The sequence below is a fragment of the Onychostruthus taczanowskii genome, unplaced genomic scaffold, assembly GCF_017590055.1.
Source record: "Onychostruthus taczanowskii isolate IOZ18803 unplaced genomic scaffold, ASM1759005v1 scaffold7, whole genome shotgun sequence".
Lineage (NCBI taxonomy): Eukaryota > Metazoa > Chordata > Aves > Passeriformes > Passeridae > Onychostruthus > Onychostruthus taczanowskii.
The window spans coordinates 4,676,674-4,694,311 of record NW_024504786.1 but is presented as its reverse complement, the minus strand read 5'-3'; the positions used below and the strand labels follow the sequence as shown (position 1 = coordinate 4,694,311).

Here is a 17,638-nt window from a genome sequence, read left to right as displayed (position 1 = left end):
TTATGTTTAAAAAGGTTTATTTTTTTCACCCTGGTACAAAAATACAGTACAATGTGATGGCAAGGCATTCGCCAAAAACATTCAAAGAATAAAAGGGGAAACCCCGTAAAGCTTCAACATAACCCACCCTCACTTTGATGGAACAATCAAAAGGTGAGTGCGTCAGGAAAAAGTTAAATTTCTGCCCAAAGGCAAATAAAGATGAATCACACAGTTTTACACAAAAATACATTTGCAGAGCTGATAATTCACATGCTATCTGGACATTCATGAAATGTATTCTACTTGTAGTGGCAGAATTCACGGTTTTGGATATCTAGAAAACAACTGGCCCAGGAACATGCCCCAGTGATGGGAATGCCCAGTAAAAACTATGGGATCACATAATACCAGTGAGAAAAGAGAGATTCAACCCTGATTAGTGTCAAAATGATGGCTACTTCTAGTTTTTCCCATCACACTGTCCTCAAATAGTGTGTTTCCTACACACCTCCCTTTTAACACCAAATATTAGTGGTTGCTCAAACACACACAGAGATGTGTTTGCACATTACCCAGTTGCTAAGAACCACCACAGTTCAAACTGCCAGGCAGAGAAAACACTGTAACTGTTGTGTGTGTGTGTGTGTGTGAACTCCAAACAGGGTTTTTAACCTAACATTGCTGACAGGGATTATGTCCCTTCAGTGCATCTACATTCTTGGTCTGTTTCATCATTTCCTCTCAGTTTTGAAGTGATGGAAAGGTATCTTTCAGTGTATTCATTATAGTTCATCTCCCAGGTGCTTTTGTTTGAAAGCATCACCTGTCAGCTTCTCCTGGGCCTCCTTCATCCCTTGGACAACTGAAAGATTACACACAGAGATACCAACCATTAATCTCAGGGTGAAAACATCAAGGAGAACAGGTAATGAAAGTGATTTAAAACAACACAGCTACAGAATGTAGATCTACAGATTAATCTGTAAGGAAAAAAAACAGTCCTGCATCCTTATCCCAACTATGTGTGGCTGGATCATGCAAATTCCATTATTTCCCATGCCAGAACTGGAGATAAAATTAGGTCCTAAAGACTTTTAGTAGGTATTAAGGTGGATCATTCTGAATATGGTTACTGAGGCACCAGAGAATCACACACATTGTATTTAACCACTCCCAGTTACACTTTAAAGTAATATAATTTCTCTCCACTGCCAAAGCTTCATCTCACTAAAAATGCACTTCAAACAACTCAGCACATACCTTGATCAGCATTGGTATAGAAATATTTGTAGCTGGGGTTTCCTCTCTCATTTATGATTTCTGGATGGACTTTTCCACTGGGGTCTGTGAAATAAGAAATCCAACAGGAAATTTAGATGGAAACAGTACGAACCCAGTGCTGTGAATGGACACAAAAGCTGTGGATGCCTTACCCATGAAAAGGATTCTGGGAATATAACCTCCATCAGGACTAAAGGCTTCATCCTTTGGCTCTTCATCATCCTTCCACAGCAAGGCAGGAGAGAGGAAAGATATTAGCAAGACTTCTAACAAAACATGGTGCCTTTTACAGAAACAATTTACTGCCTTCAGATTCCTTCTACCCTGAGCAATTTACATCTCGAAGAGATGCTAAGTAACTGCAGTATCCTCCACTCTCCAAGGGAAGAAAGTTATTTTTACCTACATGAGTATAATTTGTGAAAACAATTTTTTTTTTCTGGTTTGTCAATTTGCATTACGCACCCCACTCTGGTACAGGAATATTTTATATGTACTGAGAGAATGAACATCAATTCCTTTCTTGTGGAAACTGAATCACACAAGGTACAAACTGTCAAAGAGACAATGGCAGAGAGCCAGGTTTATAAACACAACTAAAATAACCAGACTGAAAAAAAGTCTTTTTAGAACAATGAGCTCTATCAATCAATCCTGAATGCCTATTTTGGAGTGCAGGATTTAGGATGTACACAAAACAGGACACAACCAGTTGAGTCAGATTCCAAATGCTTCCTTACTGGGCAAACCATGGATAGAGATCAGAAGGCAACCTACCTCAAGGTTGACCATAACAAAATTATGGGCAAGTTCAGAGATTTCCTTGGATTCAGCAAACTTTGGCTTCAAAGCTAAAGAAAAAAATAAAAATAAGAGGTATGTAAAAGCAGTGGAAAATACTTCAGATTTTCAGGTCAATATCAAAATCTCCACTTCATCCCTCCCTCTGGAGAGATGGCACTTTTCAATAAGCAGTGAGTAAATGGAATATATGTATCCAACCCTTCCAGCCAGGCTCAGAACAGGAGGTAACTGAAGCAATTCTTGCCTGGCAGCCATGGGCTGAAGCCTGAACAACAAACATAGGTGGTTATTTTGATCCAGTGCAACAGAAACAGAAATCCTGCTGTAAACCACCACTCACACTCAACTACCTCGTCCTCTAAGGCTTAGCCATACACCCAGCTTGTTTGTTTGCTATGACACTGCCATACTATGCCACTCTCAATGAAATACAAATACCATTAGTTACATTTTGGATGCAAAATTCACATTTCTCATGGCTACATGATGTCTGTACAAAGGTTCATTAGAAATTTCAGCAACTTCTAGTATTCAATGCACTTACCTTTGCAAGCTCCACACCAGGACTTGTGGATGATAACCATAAGAGGCAAACCACTAACAAAAAGAAGAGAAAAAATTGTCAAAGAAATTCTATTACATGTACAGTTTAACAGCCAAGGCTTCCTCAAAGGCTAAATGTAATGGGAAATAAGTCAGATGTAAAGAGATTATGGGGTGTTTTAAGATTGTCTTGCAAAAAGTTTTCCCAATCTTAAAACATGTGATAAAATAATTTATTATAGCTTCCAGCCAATAACTGCTTGTGTAGAGGAGGAGACTTTCTAGTTTAGATTTCTCAGATACACAACTGGTCATGCTTTTTGTTCCTGCATTACTGGAAATGGTTAATGACAGCAGCTGCTTGAGAGATCTCAGGATGGATTTTCGTGGCTGCTTAAGGCAATCCAGTGGATGACAATCTCTCCTCCCCATTACAGCCCACGTCTCAGTCACCTCCTGTGACTAAGGCCCTCCACTGAGCAGCCAGCAAACCCAATAACCCAGCAAACCCTTTGGCTGCCTGCATGGCTTCCTACACATTTGTATGCTGAAATAACACATCCATTGTGATGGATATGTCCAGTACCAGGGATAAGAAGGAAAGGGGGTCTGTGAGGAACTGCAGCCTAAATAAAGTACAATGCAAAAGGACTGAAGTTATTTTTGCTTTCACACTTTCCAAATAATTAATTTTACCTTTACTAGCTACACTACCCAGAGACTGTTTCCATACAATAATGATATGGTTTCCAGAACAGTAAGAACAGCCTAAAATTAGGTGAAGGAGAGGAAGGAATCTGGAGAGAAATCCTATATGGATACTTCTTTCAGGATATGCCAAGCAAAGCAAACTGTAAGCTTTCTCTGACTGTAAACTCTGCACCATATTAGGGGATAAAGTCAAATTTTCATACACATGAATTATTAACACCTTTGCACACAACAACATTAATTACTAGCAGAACTGATGTATGAGTTTTTCTTCAGGTGTAAATAGACATGAAAGGAAATCTCTACTTAACAGTGTTCAGTAATAAACTTTAGAACAAGGAAAAGGTGGAAATGAAGTCATTAACATTTAGAATTGTTCAAACACAAATTTGCCATCTATAATTAACTGATATGTCATCAACTTTACATCTGCTTGCAGTAAGGAGCAAGAATACACATTTCCCTAGTAAAGCTGCCACAGTGCCCTCTCCCTGACTTCTTTTCATTGTTTCTACAGAGAATTCAAAATTATTTTGCTTATTTCTTGAGGAGAGGCTGATTTAAGACTGGATTTCAGATTGTTCTCATCAACAAGGATCACTGATTCATGTTGAAAGAGTTCAGTGGTCTGCTAGTACTGCCACACTCTTTTTAAAGAGAAATTTTAAAAGCAGATTTTAAATGAAAGTGCTCACTTCCTAGAAATACCAACTCTTAGTCAGTGAGAACTCACAGAGGTTTGAGATAATTGATGTGATTTCTCAGCTTTGTTCTCTTTACTTTAACTGGTAAAATAAACTCATGTATATGAAAAACATTTTTGTAGTAATTTCTAAGTTCTGCAGTGCATAAAGCCCCTTAGCACCTGGTGTGCCAGACAGACACTATAACTGAAGTAACCCTTCCTGCCCCACTTCACCATTTTGTCCCAGTGAGCACTACACATAAAATTAAAACGAAAAGCACCATTTATTAGAATGAAGAATGAAGCATCCACCAGAAAGTAAGAAGTTTTATATAAGCTGTACCCAAAATTATTGGAAACTTAGCTACCCATCACAGCCAGTACAGACGTATAAGTTTCACACAGAACAGAAATAAATACATTTATTTCTGTCATTTTAGCTCATTTTTCCTATGACAGCACTCATTCTTAAGCAATTTGTGTTTTTAAGGGTGTAAAATTATGGTTTTAAGGGTGTATAATGACCTTGAAGAAAAAAGACATGGACAAGTTTTTTCGGTAAAATAGTCGTGCAGGTAAATTAAGACTTTACTCCATTTAAGGCACACATTTTATTATTAGACCTGAAACAGAGAAGTTTGAGTCTGTTAAGCTAGCACCCTTTTGCAGTGCAGAGTGGAAAATCTCTCTTGGGTCAGTCAGATTTTTTTGAAACAGTCACATCCTAAAAATACAGCCTGATCCAGTTCTGGACCTGAAGTCTCTTCTGCAGTTTGACATTATCTGGTGGCAGCTCTGGAAAAACAATCTTCTTATTCCAGGCACACACATGCCAACGTGGAGGGAAAAGTCTTCCCTAGAGCCATCACCTTTTGCACTTTCACTATTTGATTGCTGGGGTTTGCATCTCCACGGGAGACTTCACTTGCTTGGGGATACACCAGCAGCTCTCCTTTTTGCAAGATGCCAGCGGGGAGAAGGCAGGGGTGAGGAACTGCTTCCCTGGAGATCCCCCCAGCAATGCAGCTGGCTCGGCTGCTGCAGGGACACGGTGCCCACCCTCTCAGAGCTGCTGCTGCTGCCCAGCGATCCGATCCCCGACAGGTGGGACCCAGGCTATGAGGGCTCTGTGCCTCAAGGCCTGACCACCGCCACTGCTGGGTGGCACAGGTGACACTTCACTGGATGCTGCGGCTCAGGTATTGCAGGAACATGCTGGCCAGCTGCGGCAGGTTTTCATCGCTGGGCTGCATCTTGGTGTAGCTGATGAACTGCCTCCGCAGCCGGCTCAGCTCGGCCACACTCACGGGCCGGCTCAGCACCAGCCCCTCGGCCACGCCGGGGACGCGGATGGTCTCCCCGGGCTGCGCCCCGCTCCTCTGCGCGGCCAGCACGGCGGCCAGCACGTCCTGGGTGACGCGGTCCAGCTGGTGCAGGAAGCCGCAGGACTGCAGCGGCTGCGTGCGGGTGGCGCGGTGCGGCGGCGGCGGGGCGCTCTCGAACAGCGCGGCGCGGATGGCGCCCAGCGGCAGCGGCTCCTCCCCGCGCACCGTGAACAGCGGCCGGTCCCAGCGGCAGCTCGGGTCGGGCTCCTCGAAGGGCGGCTCGTCGGGGCCGCCCGCGCCGCCGGCGCAGTGCAGGAGGCAGCGCGCCGTGCCCGCCTGCCGCGCCGCGCAGTACAGCTCGTAGCGGATGCTCCGCAGCTCGTTGCCCGCGTCCACGATCACCACGTCCCGCCGGCTCAGCCGCCGCTCCACCTCGGCCCGCAGCGCCGCCCGGCCGCCCTCCGCCTCGGCCACGACGTGCGCCGCCCGCTCCGGGCCGCCCAGCGCCTCCCGCAGCTCGGCCGCCCGTCGGCTCTTACCGCTGCCGGGCCGCCCGCACAGCACCACCAGCGGCATCGCCCCGCCGGCGACACCCGACCCGGACGTGGAGCGGCTGCTTCCGCCGGGCACACACACACCCCCACAGCTCGCCCGGGCCGGGCCGGGCCCCGCGCAGCCCCGGGCGCTCCTCCTCCCCGCGGGCGCAGAGAAGCGGCGCGCCCCGGCTCCGGCACCGCGACACCGCCCTGCGAGGCGTCCCGCTTAAAAACGCCATCGCAGCGGCTGTTGGGACGAAGGGACCGCGCCCTCGCCCTCAGGGAACTTAAAACCGAGAAGTCCCCAGCAGCCCATGACATTGTGCAGTTCACAGAATTGAAATCGAAGGACTTCCTAGACCATTGGCTCTGGTGCACCTCTCTTGATGCATCCCAGATAATTTGGTGTAATTTTTCATCTCCTGATTTATGGTCAGACTTAGTAAAAAAAAAAAAAAAAAAAAAAAAGTACTTTTTAGGTTTATATTTTTTTTTCTACTAGTAGTTTCTCCCAGCCCTTCACTTCAGTAACACTCAAATGCTGCCTCGCTCAAATCAGCAAGCAGATCTGTGCATCAGCAGTGAAAGGAGTGTGGTTCACACCCATCCCATCCCTTGCTGCAGGGTCTTTTTGGGCAGGAACACTAATCCTGCCTAAACTTGAGAGCTCAGATCTTGCCATCCTTCCCACCCTCTTCTGTCTCACTTTAAAGCTTCCTCTGCTGCTGCTACAATTATAACAGTAAAAACTGAAATAATTACTTCCCCCCCCCCCCAAAAAAAAATGCAAAAGTATCAAGTTATAAAAACTTGTAAGACTTCTGAAGTGTACCATCTGGGTTAATTCAGTGTCTGCACTGGAGTGTAGAACTTGCCAGATGGATCAGTTTGAGAGCAGAGCTAAATTAAACAGCAAACCTGGAAGGCATGAGTAATTTCTGCTCATGTCAGCATTGTCAGATCTAAGTTATAAAGTTAAAATGCAAATAGAATTTATAAGCATGCCATTCTCCTTCTTGGATTTTAACAAGAAGCAGAAGAAACTCTGAGGAAAAAAAAAAAAAGTCAAGATGTCATTTTTCACAGAGACATTGTTCTTTTTAGAATTTAAGCTTAGCCAAACCAGGTTCTGTCAGTTCACTACAGTTTGAAACTTCCAGATTTTTGCTGCAGATGGAAACAAAATACCTCATGCTGAGGCCTTATCTATACAGGCACAAGGAATTTCAGGGAAGCTCTTAGCACGTCTGAGTTTAAGGGCATTGAGCACCACTTGCATTTGTGTATTTGAGAACCATATCTTTCTTTACTGTGATAAATAATTATTTTCTTGTTTCAAGGACATGCTAGGGCTTCAATCATTTAATTAGACTGCAGTGATTAAACCTAGGTGGTGCCTTAGCAAAGTTAACAAAGTTCTGTATTTTCTCTCCAATAACCTGTAGGGATCTGAAGTCTCCTAAACCACCCTCATATTTGTTAATAGAGACTCTTTTCTGTGGTTAAAGTTAGGGCTGAAATAGAACCATTGTGAATGCTTCTGAAGACACATTTCTGTATTTAAAACTAATGAACATACCTGGCTGCTGCCTCTTTCTTCCCATCTTCCAGTGTTCTCCAATGAATATGATCTCCAAAACCTGTCAGAGAGAAGGATTTATAAATGCTGCATAATTTAACATGTCAGCTAACAGAGGAAAACAGCCCAACCCTCGAGAGTATTTTCAACTCATTTTATATTCTTTTTTAAAAGACAACTATAGCTCCACTTCTGGAAAGACTTCTGGAAATACTTACAGCCCACCCACACAGTCGTATGAGGAATCCCATTGAAATTAATTAACAAAAACATACCATGCTCATGAATGCTTCTATATATGTATGTAAATGACACTAAAATCCCCCAAACAGATATTAAAATTGAAGTGCCTTCTGATTATTCTCCGTTCTTTTTCAGCCTGTGAACATTTATTATCTGATGAATGACAAATTAAACATGTCAGCATTTGGCTTCCTAAATCCCACTGAAGGTGAACTAAACTGAAACTTAAAAATTTCAAGGCCAACATATGATCATTAATTGCTCTAAAGCTATTATGCTAAGTATTCCTGCTGATGATAATATCATGGAAGAGCAAGAAAGAACACCATTATACAGATTTCTGAGTGTTACAGTGACTGAACGAAGCAGGAAATATTTTATCTGGCATGCAGATAACAAGTCTTGTTATGCCAATTGATTTAAGAGTGAGTCAGTGTATGTTTAACAGCTGCAAAGCAGTGACTGCCAGGGTTGGGTTTTTTTAGTAGCCAGCACAGCACATGGACAAAAGCCACCTGGAGAGCTTAGATGAAGGAGATCCAGGAGCTGTACAAAGAGGAACTCTCTTGGAACACCTCCTCAGAGGTCTTGGTTCCAGTAATTCATAATTACTGTGCTGGATGGCCAAACATGAGTGTTCGTTTACCCCTTTCCATCCCTAAGGGTTTGGAATAGTCAGGAACCCACTGTGCCCAAGGTGCTGAGGAGAGCAGATTTTGGGAGCTACACAGAGATCAGGAGCTACAGAGTGCCCAGTGCAGACACGGCAGAGTGGAGATTGCCTCCGGCAGCCAACCATGGAGAAAGCCTAAAACAAGGCAAGTCTTCAGGACACCTCCGTTCAGCACCCAGGAGGTGAGGACAGTGGCACAGTGTGTTCCTGATCTCTGCTGATATGAGCAGCTGTGACCCTAAGTGATGCAACACATCAAAGAGATGAGCTCACAGCAGCGTGGGGATCGTCCCTGTCCCCTCACACCCACACAGCAAGTGCTGCGGCAGCCCCCGACACAGGCCCAACATCCCAGAGCAAAACCCAGCTGGATTAGCACAAGTCATGTTTACCCAGAATATTGACACGTCAGCTATTTCAGTCAAAGGCCAAAATGTTAAAATAAAAAAAACCTTCAATTGTTCTAGCTGGGAAACACTTTTCAAAAGCTTTTCTATATTTAAAACAAGCCCCACTTTGTGGTGAGCTTCAGTGTGTTTTTAAAAGCATCGCCCAACACATTACAGAGTGTATCTTTTGAATGAAAGTCATCTGGGGAATTAAAGGGTGAATGGCTGGCTGGGATCCACACCACAGCTTTGCCTTCATTGATCAAATTGGTTACAACCAGCCTTGAGGAGGAGATTTACCTCTACGGCAAAGCCACCACCTGGGTGAAGCCCAGGCCCCGGGTGAACCGGGCTATTAGACACGGTAATTAGACAAGGAGCCTGGGCAAACCGGCAGCGAGGTGAGGAGCGGTCACGAAGGGCAAGGGAAGCCGAAGGCGGAGGGAAGGGCCATTCATCGCCTGCCAGGAGCCCGGCGGAGGCGGGCAGGCACGGGGGGCACCGCGGGGCTGCTCCCCCGGGGCTCCGCGGAGCCCTCAGAAAGGCTTCAGCCAGAACCCAGTCACAACGGGGAGACCCCGCAAATCCCCCCCGCACCTCCAGAGCCCGAGCTGCGCCCTCTGCCCCCCCCCCCGGCGGCCCCCGCGGGCTGAGGGGAGCGGACCTGCCCCGAGTGGGGACAGAAGTTGGGGAAAGCCCGAAGAAAGCGTTTGTCTGACCCTTTCCGAGCCCTCCCGCGGCGGAGGCGGCGCAGGCCGCCAGCACCAGGCACAGGCAGAGGACGGAGGCTGCCGCGGGCTGAGCCTTCATGGTGTCGGCGCGGTCAGCGGCACCCGGGTACGGCCCCGAACCTCCGGACACGACAGGACCCGCTTAGCTGGACTTTTTTTTTTTTTATTCCTCTTTTTTTTTTTTTTTTTTTTTTTTTTCCTCCCCCGTTTTTTAAAGCCCAGGAAGTGATGTGTAGCGGATGTGGGCGGTGCGCTGCCCTGACGGCTCGGCCCGGGGGTGCCGGGGCAGGCAGCCGGCGTGTACGGTGTGGGGGGCTCGGGATGAGCTCAGCTCCTTACAGGGAGCCGGGACCCCGGAGCCCTGGTTACTCCCCCTGGGCAAACCCCAGCGTTATCCCGATGGGAGCCGGCAGCGGTGGGAGGGGGGTGGTTCCAGATTTATTTTCTCCATCGCAAATAAATCCTTTTGTCACTCTGCTCTCCGTAGTTGGCAAGCTGGCTGGAAGGCAACACCGACCGCTAGCGCAGCGTGTGAGGGAGGGTTCACTAAGGGGGACAGAGCGAGTGGCGGCGCGTTTGGAAGCGCCGCGTTCCAGCTTGAGTCACAGGGCACCGCTCCCTGGAGACTACAACTCCCAGGAGCCTTTGCAGGCCCTACCTACCCCCGCCTCTATGTAAATGAAGTGGGCGGACCCGCCCATCTGCGGGCGGGCTGTCGCCGTCACGTGGCGCGGCGCTTCCTTTCTCTGTGCGCCTCTCTTTCCTTCCTCGGCCGCCATCTTGTTCTCGCCGCGTGTTGGCCGCGGGGCTCCGCCGCGCTCAGGTGAGGGGGCCCGCTCTTCCCGTGTCCCGGTGTCTCCGTGTCCCGGTATCGCCGCGTCCCTCTATCGCCTTGTCCCCGCCGGCCTGAGGCGGGCGGGGCGCCGCGGCAGCTCGCTCCTATCCCCTTGGGCAGTGCTGGGCCGTTCCCCGAGGAGAGGCCGAGCGAGCGATCCCCTTGTGCGGGGGCTGCCCTGGCTCGCGGGGCCGCGGCTCTCCCGTGGAGCGCGGTTGCACGGGCTCCTGAGGGATGAGCCGTGTTCCCCTCCCGCTCCCCGTGCTCTGGGGCTGCCCGGCGAGCCACCCTGAGCCCCTGCTCCCGCTGCCCCGCCGTTCCCCTGCGCGCCGCTCCCTGCCCGCTCCCGCTCTTCCCGCGGTCGTTCCCGGCACAAAGCACATGCGGAGATTTCCGCGATCGCTGGGGACTCGCTGGGGCACAGCAGCGAAACGCATGCCTTTTGCTGGAAGGCTTGAGGCGTTTTTTCACCCATATTATGGATTTTCAGGGCTTTCAGCCTTTAAAGGTCCTACCTGAGCCGTGGGAGAAGCACTGGACAAACTTCCCAGTTACTGTATTGGATGAAGAACTACCAGAAGTTCATGTAGTAAATGTGGCCATACATGAACTTCACAGAGTTTGGATATCGCTTATTAGTCATAATTATCATAGATTCATTGTATGAATACTGTCCCAGGTAGTTTAGTTATGAATGTGTCCCTGGACCCTGGTAAAGATGAGGTGTTTTCCCAGACCCAGTTGTCGTGTATGTGCTGGTTTCGGTCTGGTTGGAGCCAGTAATTCAGTTAAATCCTTCCAGCAGTAAACTGGCATTAGTTTACTAAAAACTAATACCTAGGAAATTAGTACCTCGGCCTGATGCACAATGAAGTGTCTGTGGAGTTGCCTCATCGTGGCACAGACGCTTTAGCTAAATGTGGGTCCTTCCTACTGCAGGGCCATTATGGATTGCTTAGGTGGTGTGGCTTTAAAGCTCTGGTTTTGTGTGTTTGTTGACTCTGTTTTGGGTGATGTGCTGCAGTTGTAAGAGTAATCTTAAAATGGACTGTGACTTTTTTTGTTAGTGTTTTGATGTTAAGTTGAACTTGTTTTTGCTCTTTAGACGTAGCATTATGAACCAAGAAAAACTGGCCAAGCTTCAAGCGCAGGTCCGAATAGGAGGAAAGGTAAGAAAAGCACCAGAGATGCTTCTGAAAGCATAGGCTGAAGTTCATAGGAAGAGATGAAAAAAATTATGCTCAGGCTTGACTAATACAGATTTTGTGTGATCTGGCCTATAGTGCAGCTACCTGAAATGCAAGTTCCTTTCAGTTCACAATGGCTGGATGAGCAGTTTCCAGTGTGCAAGCATTGTTTTAATTCAATGACTTGTTGTGACCTGTGAAAGCTCCAGCTAATCTCACCTGTTGGGTGTTCCAGTTCTGCCTTTATGGTCTCCCTGGTGGGGATTTTCTTCTTTGTGCCTGCTTCAGGCACTGGCTGTGCACTGAGCTGTTTCTTTGAGCTACTGGGGAGTTAATATGACCATTAAAAAGGCATGTAGTTTGTTCAGTGTGGGTGCTCATCCCCTGTCATAGGGATGGTTGTACAAAAGTTTGCAGAGCAGGAATTCCAAAATTGCTGTCTGTGGAACACTCTGAAAGCGTTAATGGCTTGGTTGCCAAAGTGGGGCTATTTAAATCACTGTATTTGTGCTTTGTTTTGGAAAAAGTATCTTGAGGAAACTTTGTTATATATTGCTTAATATTAAGTAGTATTTTTGTAGTCTGGCTTAGTGAAAAGGAAAATCTGCTGCTGTTTGGTATTTCTTTGGTCCTTTATGCTTAAGAAAAAACTTAAAATTGGGAATGAGGCCCAAAGCAGTAGGTAAAGGGAATAAGCTGAGAAGCAATTTTGTCTATGGAAATGTCTCATAGCTTGAAAGATGTTGCTCAGACTGTGCCCTGACTTTTGCAGTTATTGTGAGATTTTGAGCAGAGCAGACTTGTCTCTTGATTCTTCCCAGGGAACAGCTCGCAGAAAGAAGAAGGTGGTGCACAGAACAGCTACAGCTGATGACAAAAAACTTCAGAGTTCCCTCAAAAAACTGGCTGTAAATAACATTGCTGGCATTGAAGAGGTATAGTGAAAAAACAAGTGTTTCCTGTTTGAAATTAAATTCACTCTGTTGTTTTGGTGGTGTAGTGGGATTTGCTTTTGTCTTTGACAACAGTTTTATCTTCCAAGCAAAACCATAGAGATCTGGTTATTGAGAGGTAACATTGTTTGATGTATTGTCTCATTGGCATAAATGTATTTGTGCTGGAGAAGGAAAGGTGAAGGTTCTGCTGGCCAGGCAGTGTGTGGTGGAGGTAGTAAGCTCTGTGCTGTGTGTGTGTTGCATTCATTGCAGAACAAAGCTTCTCTTCATTCTTGACTTTTGTGAACTCGATTACCTGCTCTGAGGAGAAGAGCAATAAATGTACATGGACTGTGCAGGCACATCAGGAGCGAGTGTGCTGCAGATTATGAAGGAAGGAAATTTAGAATCACCTTGAGTAAGAACTTGAGTCTGTATTATCAAAATTGAGACGTTCTACTACACAAAAATTGCTGGAATTGTTTGCAGTAGTTACAGGAAATGTTTTTTAAAGCACTGCAGAGACTCTACAGAAGCAGCTTCTGTGTTAATGTAAGTGGGAAGGTGAAGGTTTCACATGTTCCTTGAATACCTCTAATTTACATATATTAATAAAACATGTTTTCCATAACAGTGTAGAGAATGACCCTCATACATGGGAGGAGGAGGAGGTTTCTCCATTGTGAGCTCAGTGGGGCTGTAGTACTTGTACTGCTTGGTTAAAGAAGTGCAGTATTTAATCTGTGATTAATTAATTGAAGCAGGATTGCAAGGTGCATGCAGAAGTCACTAAGTGCATTCCTCCCTTCCAAAGGCAAATGCAGATTGGTGTGGTTTGCCTGTAAGTTTTCAGACCTCTGTTACAGAAACAGCTCAGTTTGTCTGTTTTCTTAAGCTTAATACAAATATGCAGAGCTATATGAACTAATGACACGGTTCTTCTTAGTGTTCAGGGGTTTTTTTTGTGCACAGAGCACAGGTTCTTTATTCAGACACAGTTATTAAGGAATTTAAATATCTCAGTGTAGGAAGATGATGCAAAATGTTTCTACCTTGATAGCAAGAGACATAATTGTGGAATGTTTTATTCAAGTGAACGCAGGTTGACCTTGGTAAGCTTCGTGCACATAGAAGAGTAATGTTGAGTCAAGCATGAATAACACATTTGTGTCATTTTCAAAGAGGCTCTTAAGTAACAGGATAACTGCTTGAAGCCTTTACCATTTTCATGGGCAAAGGACAGGACATTGCTTAGTTTTGCAGGAAAGAAACACACCTGGATTTCCTGTTCAAAACATATTTGGAACTCCTCTGTGTGAGGATTGAGAACTTAGATTATTTTGCATTTTAGATCTCATCTTTAGTTCTGAATCTCTCTTTTCTCCCTGTAACCTAAAAACATTGCTTAATAATTTTTTTTCATGTAAGTTTAATACCACTGTTGTGTTGGATGGGTAGACAATTAATTCCTATGGTTAGACAATTAATTTTTGAAAACGTTGCTTAATAATTTTTTTTCATGTAAGTTTAATACCACTGTTGTGTTGGATGGGTAGAACTCTCTTCCTATGGTTAGACAATTAATTTTTTCATAATAGTTTATCCATGCCTAGAAGCAAAAGCTTTTCAGCTTTCTAAAGCAGGCCACTACACTGGCTGTAAGATAGAATTTGTGGTGATTCAGAAGGCCAGGGAAGGAGAGCAGGATCACTGTGTGGTGTCCTTAGTCTTAAGAGCCCTTGTGGAATTATTGGGAAGGTACTGGAAGTCTGTTCCAGTGCAGTTCTAATCCCCCAGTGCTGCGTGTGCATCCCTGCCCTGAGCCGGTGTGAGTCCTGTGCCTTTGCCAGCTGGGAAGAAGCAGGATCATTTTCCTGGTAGGTGACACAGGCACCTGTGAAAGGCAATGGCATAACCTGACGTGGCAAGGTTGGAGCTTTGAATTTAGATGGTGTTAATTCCAGGTGCTTTATCATGGTTTTGTTATCCTTTAGGTGCTAGTTCTGTAATTTTGATATTTCAAGTCTAGATTTTAGTTATTATACTTGTGTAACAAGATGCTACAACACTTAATGTAAATGTTATTCATATGTTTAAACAGGTGAACATGATAAAAGATGATGGAACAGTTATTCACTTCAACAACCCCAAGGTTCAAGCTTCCCTCTCTGCCAACACTTTTGCGATTACTGGTCATGCAGAGGCTAAACCGATCACAGAAATGCTTCCAGGCATCTTAAGCCAGCTTGGTGCTGACAGCTTAACAAGTCTCAGGAAGTTAGCTGAACAATTCCCAAGACAAGGTAGGTCTTCTTGGAATCTTTCATAGCTGACTTAAACCACATATGAACTACTGAAAGTTTTAATCCAAATTTAACAACAGCATGTGACTTAAAAAGTCAGAAGTGTGTGTGTGCTTTTATTTATTTGCCACTGTTGTGGAAGTAGAGGGTGGGGAAGAACTTTCTTTTTATCTTTGTTGATTCAAGATTACATAGGCAGGCCGTGATTTATGAGAAATAGATAAGTCTGGCATGCTATGATAGCAGGTGTACAGCTGTGTATGGCAGAATGCTTAGGGGAAAGCAAGTTCTTGTTTTTCCTTGGAAAAACTCAACTTTGTCAGGGAATCTGTTTTGTTTTCTTGGTTCATACAAAACATATTTCTGTTGCAGTTGTAGAAGAAGAAAAATGTTCTTCTGCTCTACAATTCGCTTTGGAATCCACCCAAGACTTAAAAAAACCTAGTTATTTAATTGAAAACTAAAAAAACCACCAAATCAGTTATGCATATAATTCTTTATTTTCTGTTAATTTTAAAATCTTGGGAGCATGGGTGGAAGGGTGTATGCAGTATAACTATTACTGCAATTTTACAATTAAAAAATGAAGATCAGGTACAGTTCCACTTTAGACTGTTACGGCCATTAAGATGAATGTGGTTGGATGTGTTGCAGTTGCCTGTGTTTGGAATGGAATATACATCACCTGTTCTAATGTTTTCAACAAGCAATTATTCCTTTTAAATCAGTTTTAATTTATCCAACATTCATGTTCAGAGTTTAAGTGAAAGTAAAGGGATTTTCTTCTTTAGTAATGTGTAAAATACCTTCTAAAATTTAGAGAGATGGATCATCATAAGCATATTTGAATCATATGATGTGTTGGTCACTGGTTGGTGCCATGCTATTGTTGCATTGAAACACGGGACTTCACTCAGAAGATTGAGTCATGCTGGGGGTTTTCTGTATCATTTCATCTTTTCCAAACTCGCCCCATAGCATCTGAAAATGGCTCTGCTAATGCTTTGCTGTAATGTCCCCAAGGAAACCTTTTGGTCATGCTGTTAACGCTCAGTACCTGGTCATTTGTGTGTTTGTCACTATTGAGGATTGGGGAAGTGCTTGCTTTTTTCACATGTGTGGTTTTTATTTTGTTGTGTTAGTGCCCCTGATTCTGTATTATGAGAACTCAGCACCAGATTTCTTTTTATAGTGTTGGATAGTAAAGCACCAAAATCTGAAGATATTGATGAAGAAGATGATGATGTCCCAGGTAGGCACATACACACTTTTATGGTCACTTAAGATAGAAATATTTTCATTCATTCATTTAAATGTGTAGCTTTTGATGTGATCACACTCCTTCCCCACTTGCTAAAGGAAGCCTCTTTTATAGGACAGCATTAAAATATGACTTGGGATTCCAGCTTTTGGAAAAGACATTACCTTGTGCAACTACCTTAATTATTGAGTGAAAGTAGGTTAAAATAGTTTGTGAGGTTGAACAGGTATCTGAATAAATATCCAAAGAGGGGTTTAGGACTGCAAAATGACATAATTGGCATCGTTATCAGGTTGTTTTCATATCAGGGTCTGGAGTGGGAATTTTTATTTCTGTAGCAGAAGAAAAAAGGCTTGTGTCAGTGTCTGAAAGTAAATAAGTTTGTTATTTGTCAGCAAATAACTATTTTATCAATAACCACATTGCACTGTATCCTTTGGTATGGTGTGTTAGCTAAAACAACATACGTGTGGACCAGAGATTCAATTCTCCTGCCTTGGCACTGGGTTATTTCTTTGTGACCTTGCATAAAATTCAATTCTGTAAAATGGCAGGCATTCTTTAAAATATGCTGATGCTCAAAGCTCAGCTAAAGCTAGTAGAGCAACTTTGAAAATCAGCACTTAATGTTAGAATTTTCACTGTTGGAGTGTTTCTGCATTTCTAGTTCTTTGTGTACGTTTAAACAAACAATATTTTCTAAAGCCCTTTAAAATCTGCCCATAAAGAAATGGTTTCTCTAAGTGTAATTAGGTATTACTTAACCTTTCCTGTAATATTATGCATTTTCATTAAACTTACAAAGGTAATCTTACTGGGCATTACTGTATTAAATATCTTCATCTTTTTCAGATCTCGTAGAAAATTTTGATGAAGCATCAAAGAATGAAGCTAACTAAAACATTAATAGTTCTGGAAGCTGGCATGGACTAGATTTAAGAAATCAGCTATGTGGTTCCAAAGTTTTAAAGAAACAGAGAACATCATCTGTTAATAGTTCAGTAATATAAATATTTTGTATTTTTATGATGCTGTTTGTTCAGCATTTTCTGTCAGTTGATTTTGCATTTTGCACTTACTCCCAGGATCTACTCTTTTGGTCAAAAAGAAATGTCAGTGCAGTTTGAGGGGTGTGTGTATGTGTGTGGGTGTACGTATAGTGGAGAACAAATTGGAGAACACGTATTTAACCATTTACCCTTTTCTTTTGGAAGTAGAAATAAAATGAATCTTCAGCATCATTACTTTGATTATCACCAAATAGTGCACAGAGGGAGTTAAGATTAACATTTTGTCTACGTTTTGTGACCTGAAGGCATTACACCATTAAAACTTGGGGTTAATTTGCTGTAACTATTGTACTTGCAGGTGTGTTTCTCAATGTACACATATTTGTTATCAACCTTGTGTTGATCCCAGGATTTAGGGGAGATGAGCTGTTATAGCAGCTTGTTTGGTACAGTAACTTTTTAAAAACTTGGTCTCATCAAAGTGTGCTTTTTTTAACCTTTTACATTTTGTTTGTTTGGGGATTTTTTTTTAGGTTTTTTTGGTCTCTAAAGTTTTGATACAAGCTGATATTTGACTCCTTCCATGTAGACTTAGCAGTATGTTCTCCTGTTGGTTACTAAAGTA

At 44.0% G+C, this 17,638-nt stretch overlaps 3 protein-coding genes across 3 annotated transcripts; 1 reads left to right on the top strand and 2 right to left on the bottom strand.

The window, feature by feature from the left end:
• TXNDC12 (thioredoxin domain containing 12) lies at positions 1-9,688 on the bottom strand. Its single transcript, XM_041421275.1, has 7 exons — positions 9,471-9,688; positions 7,447-7,507; positions 2,612-2,664; positions 2,041-2,114; positions 1,416-1,485; positions 1,243-1,326; positions 1-844 (listed from the first exon to the last, which is right to left on the bottom strand). The coding sequence occupies exons 1-7, from the start codon at positions 9,559-9,561 to the stop codon at positions 765-767; spliced, it is 513 nt and encodes a 170-aa protein (XP_041277209.1). The 5' UTR covers positions 9,562-9,688; the 3' UTR covers positions 1-764.
• Positions 3,895-6,259, bottom strand: KTI12 (KTI12 chromatin associated homolog). The gene has a single exon (XM_041421274.1). The coding sequence runs from the start codon at positions 5,905-5,907 to the stop codon at positions 5,185-5,187; it is 723 nt and encodes a 240-aa protein (XP_041277208.1). The 5' UTR covers positions 5,908-6,259; the 3' UTR covers positions 3,895-5,184.
• A 486-nt stretch (positions 9,689-10,174) lies between the features above and the next one.
• BTF3L4 (basic transcription factor 3 like 4) lies at positions 10,175-17,244 on the top strand. The gene is made up of 6 exons (XM_041421273.1): positions 10,175-10,305; positions 11,423-11,486; positions 12,326-12,439; positions 14,541-14,742; positions 15,935-15,994; positions 16,856-17,244. The coding sequence occupies exons 2-6, from the start codon at positions 11,433-11,435 to the stop codon at positions 16,900-16,902; spliced, it is 477 nt and encodes a 158-aa protein (XP_041277207.1). The 5' UTR covers positions 10,175-10,305; positions 11,423-11,432; the 3' UTR covers positions 16,903-17,244.
• Positions 17,245-17,638: the final 394 nt, after the last annotated feature.

What these genes read in the sequence shown, in the direction of transcription:
- KTI12 (XM_041421274.1), bottom strand. Translation starts at nt 5,907, where the DNA reads ATGCCGCTGGTGGTGCTGTGCGGGCGGCCCGGCAGCGGTAAGAGCCGA.
- TXNDC12 (XM_041421275.1), bottom strand. Translation starts at nt 9,561, where the DNA reads ATGAAGGCTCAGCCCGCGGCAGCCTCCGTCCTCTGCCTGTGCCTGGTG. An exon ending in TTGTTATGGTCAACCTTGAG is followed by an intron (nt 1,486 to 2,040) that starts GTAGGTTGCCTT and finishes TTGCTGTGGAAG; the next exon opens with GATGATGAAGAGCCAAAGGA. An exon ending in TCCCAGAATCCTTTTCATGG is followed by an intron (nt 1,327 to 1,415) that starts GTAAGGCATCCA and finishes CTTATTTCACAG; the next exon opens with ACCCCAGTGGAAAAGTCCAT.
- BTF3L4 (XM_041421273.1), top strand. Translation starts at nt 11,433, where the DNA reads ATGAACCAAGAAAAACTGGCCAAGCTTCAAGCGCAGGTCCGAATAGGA. An exon ending in AGGTCCGAATAGGAGGAAAG is followed by an intron (nt 11,487 to 12,325) that starts GTAAGAAAAGCA and finishes GATTCTTCCCAG; the next exon opens with GGAACAGCTCGCAGAAAGAA. An exon ending in TGAACAATTCCCAAGACAAG is followed by an intron (nt 14,743 to 15,934) that starts GTAGGTCTTCTT and finishes TTCTTTTTATAG; the next exon opens with TGTTGGATAGTAAAGCACCA.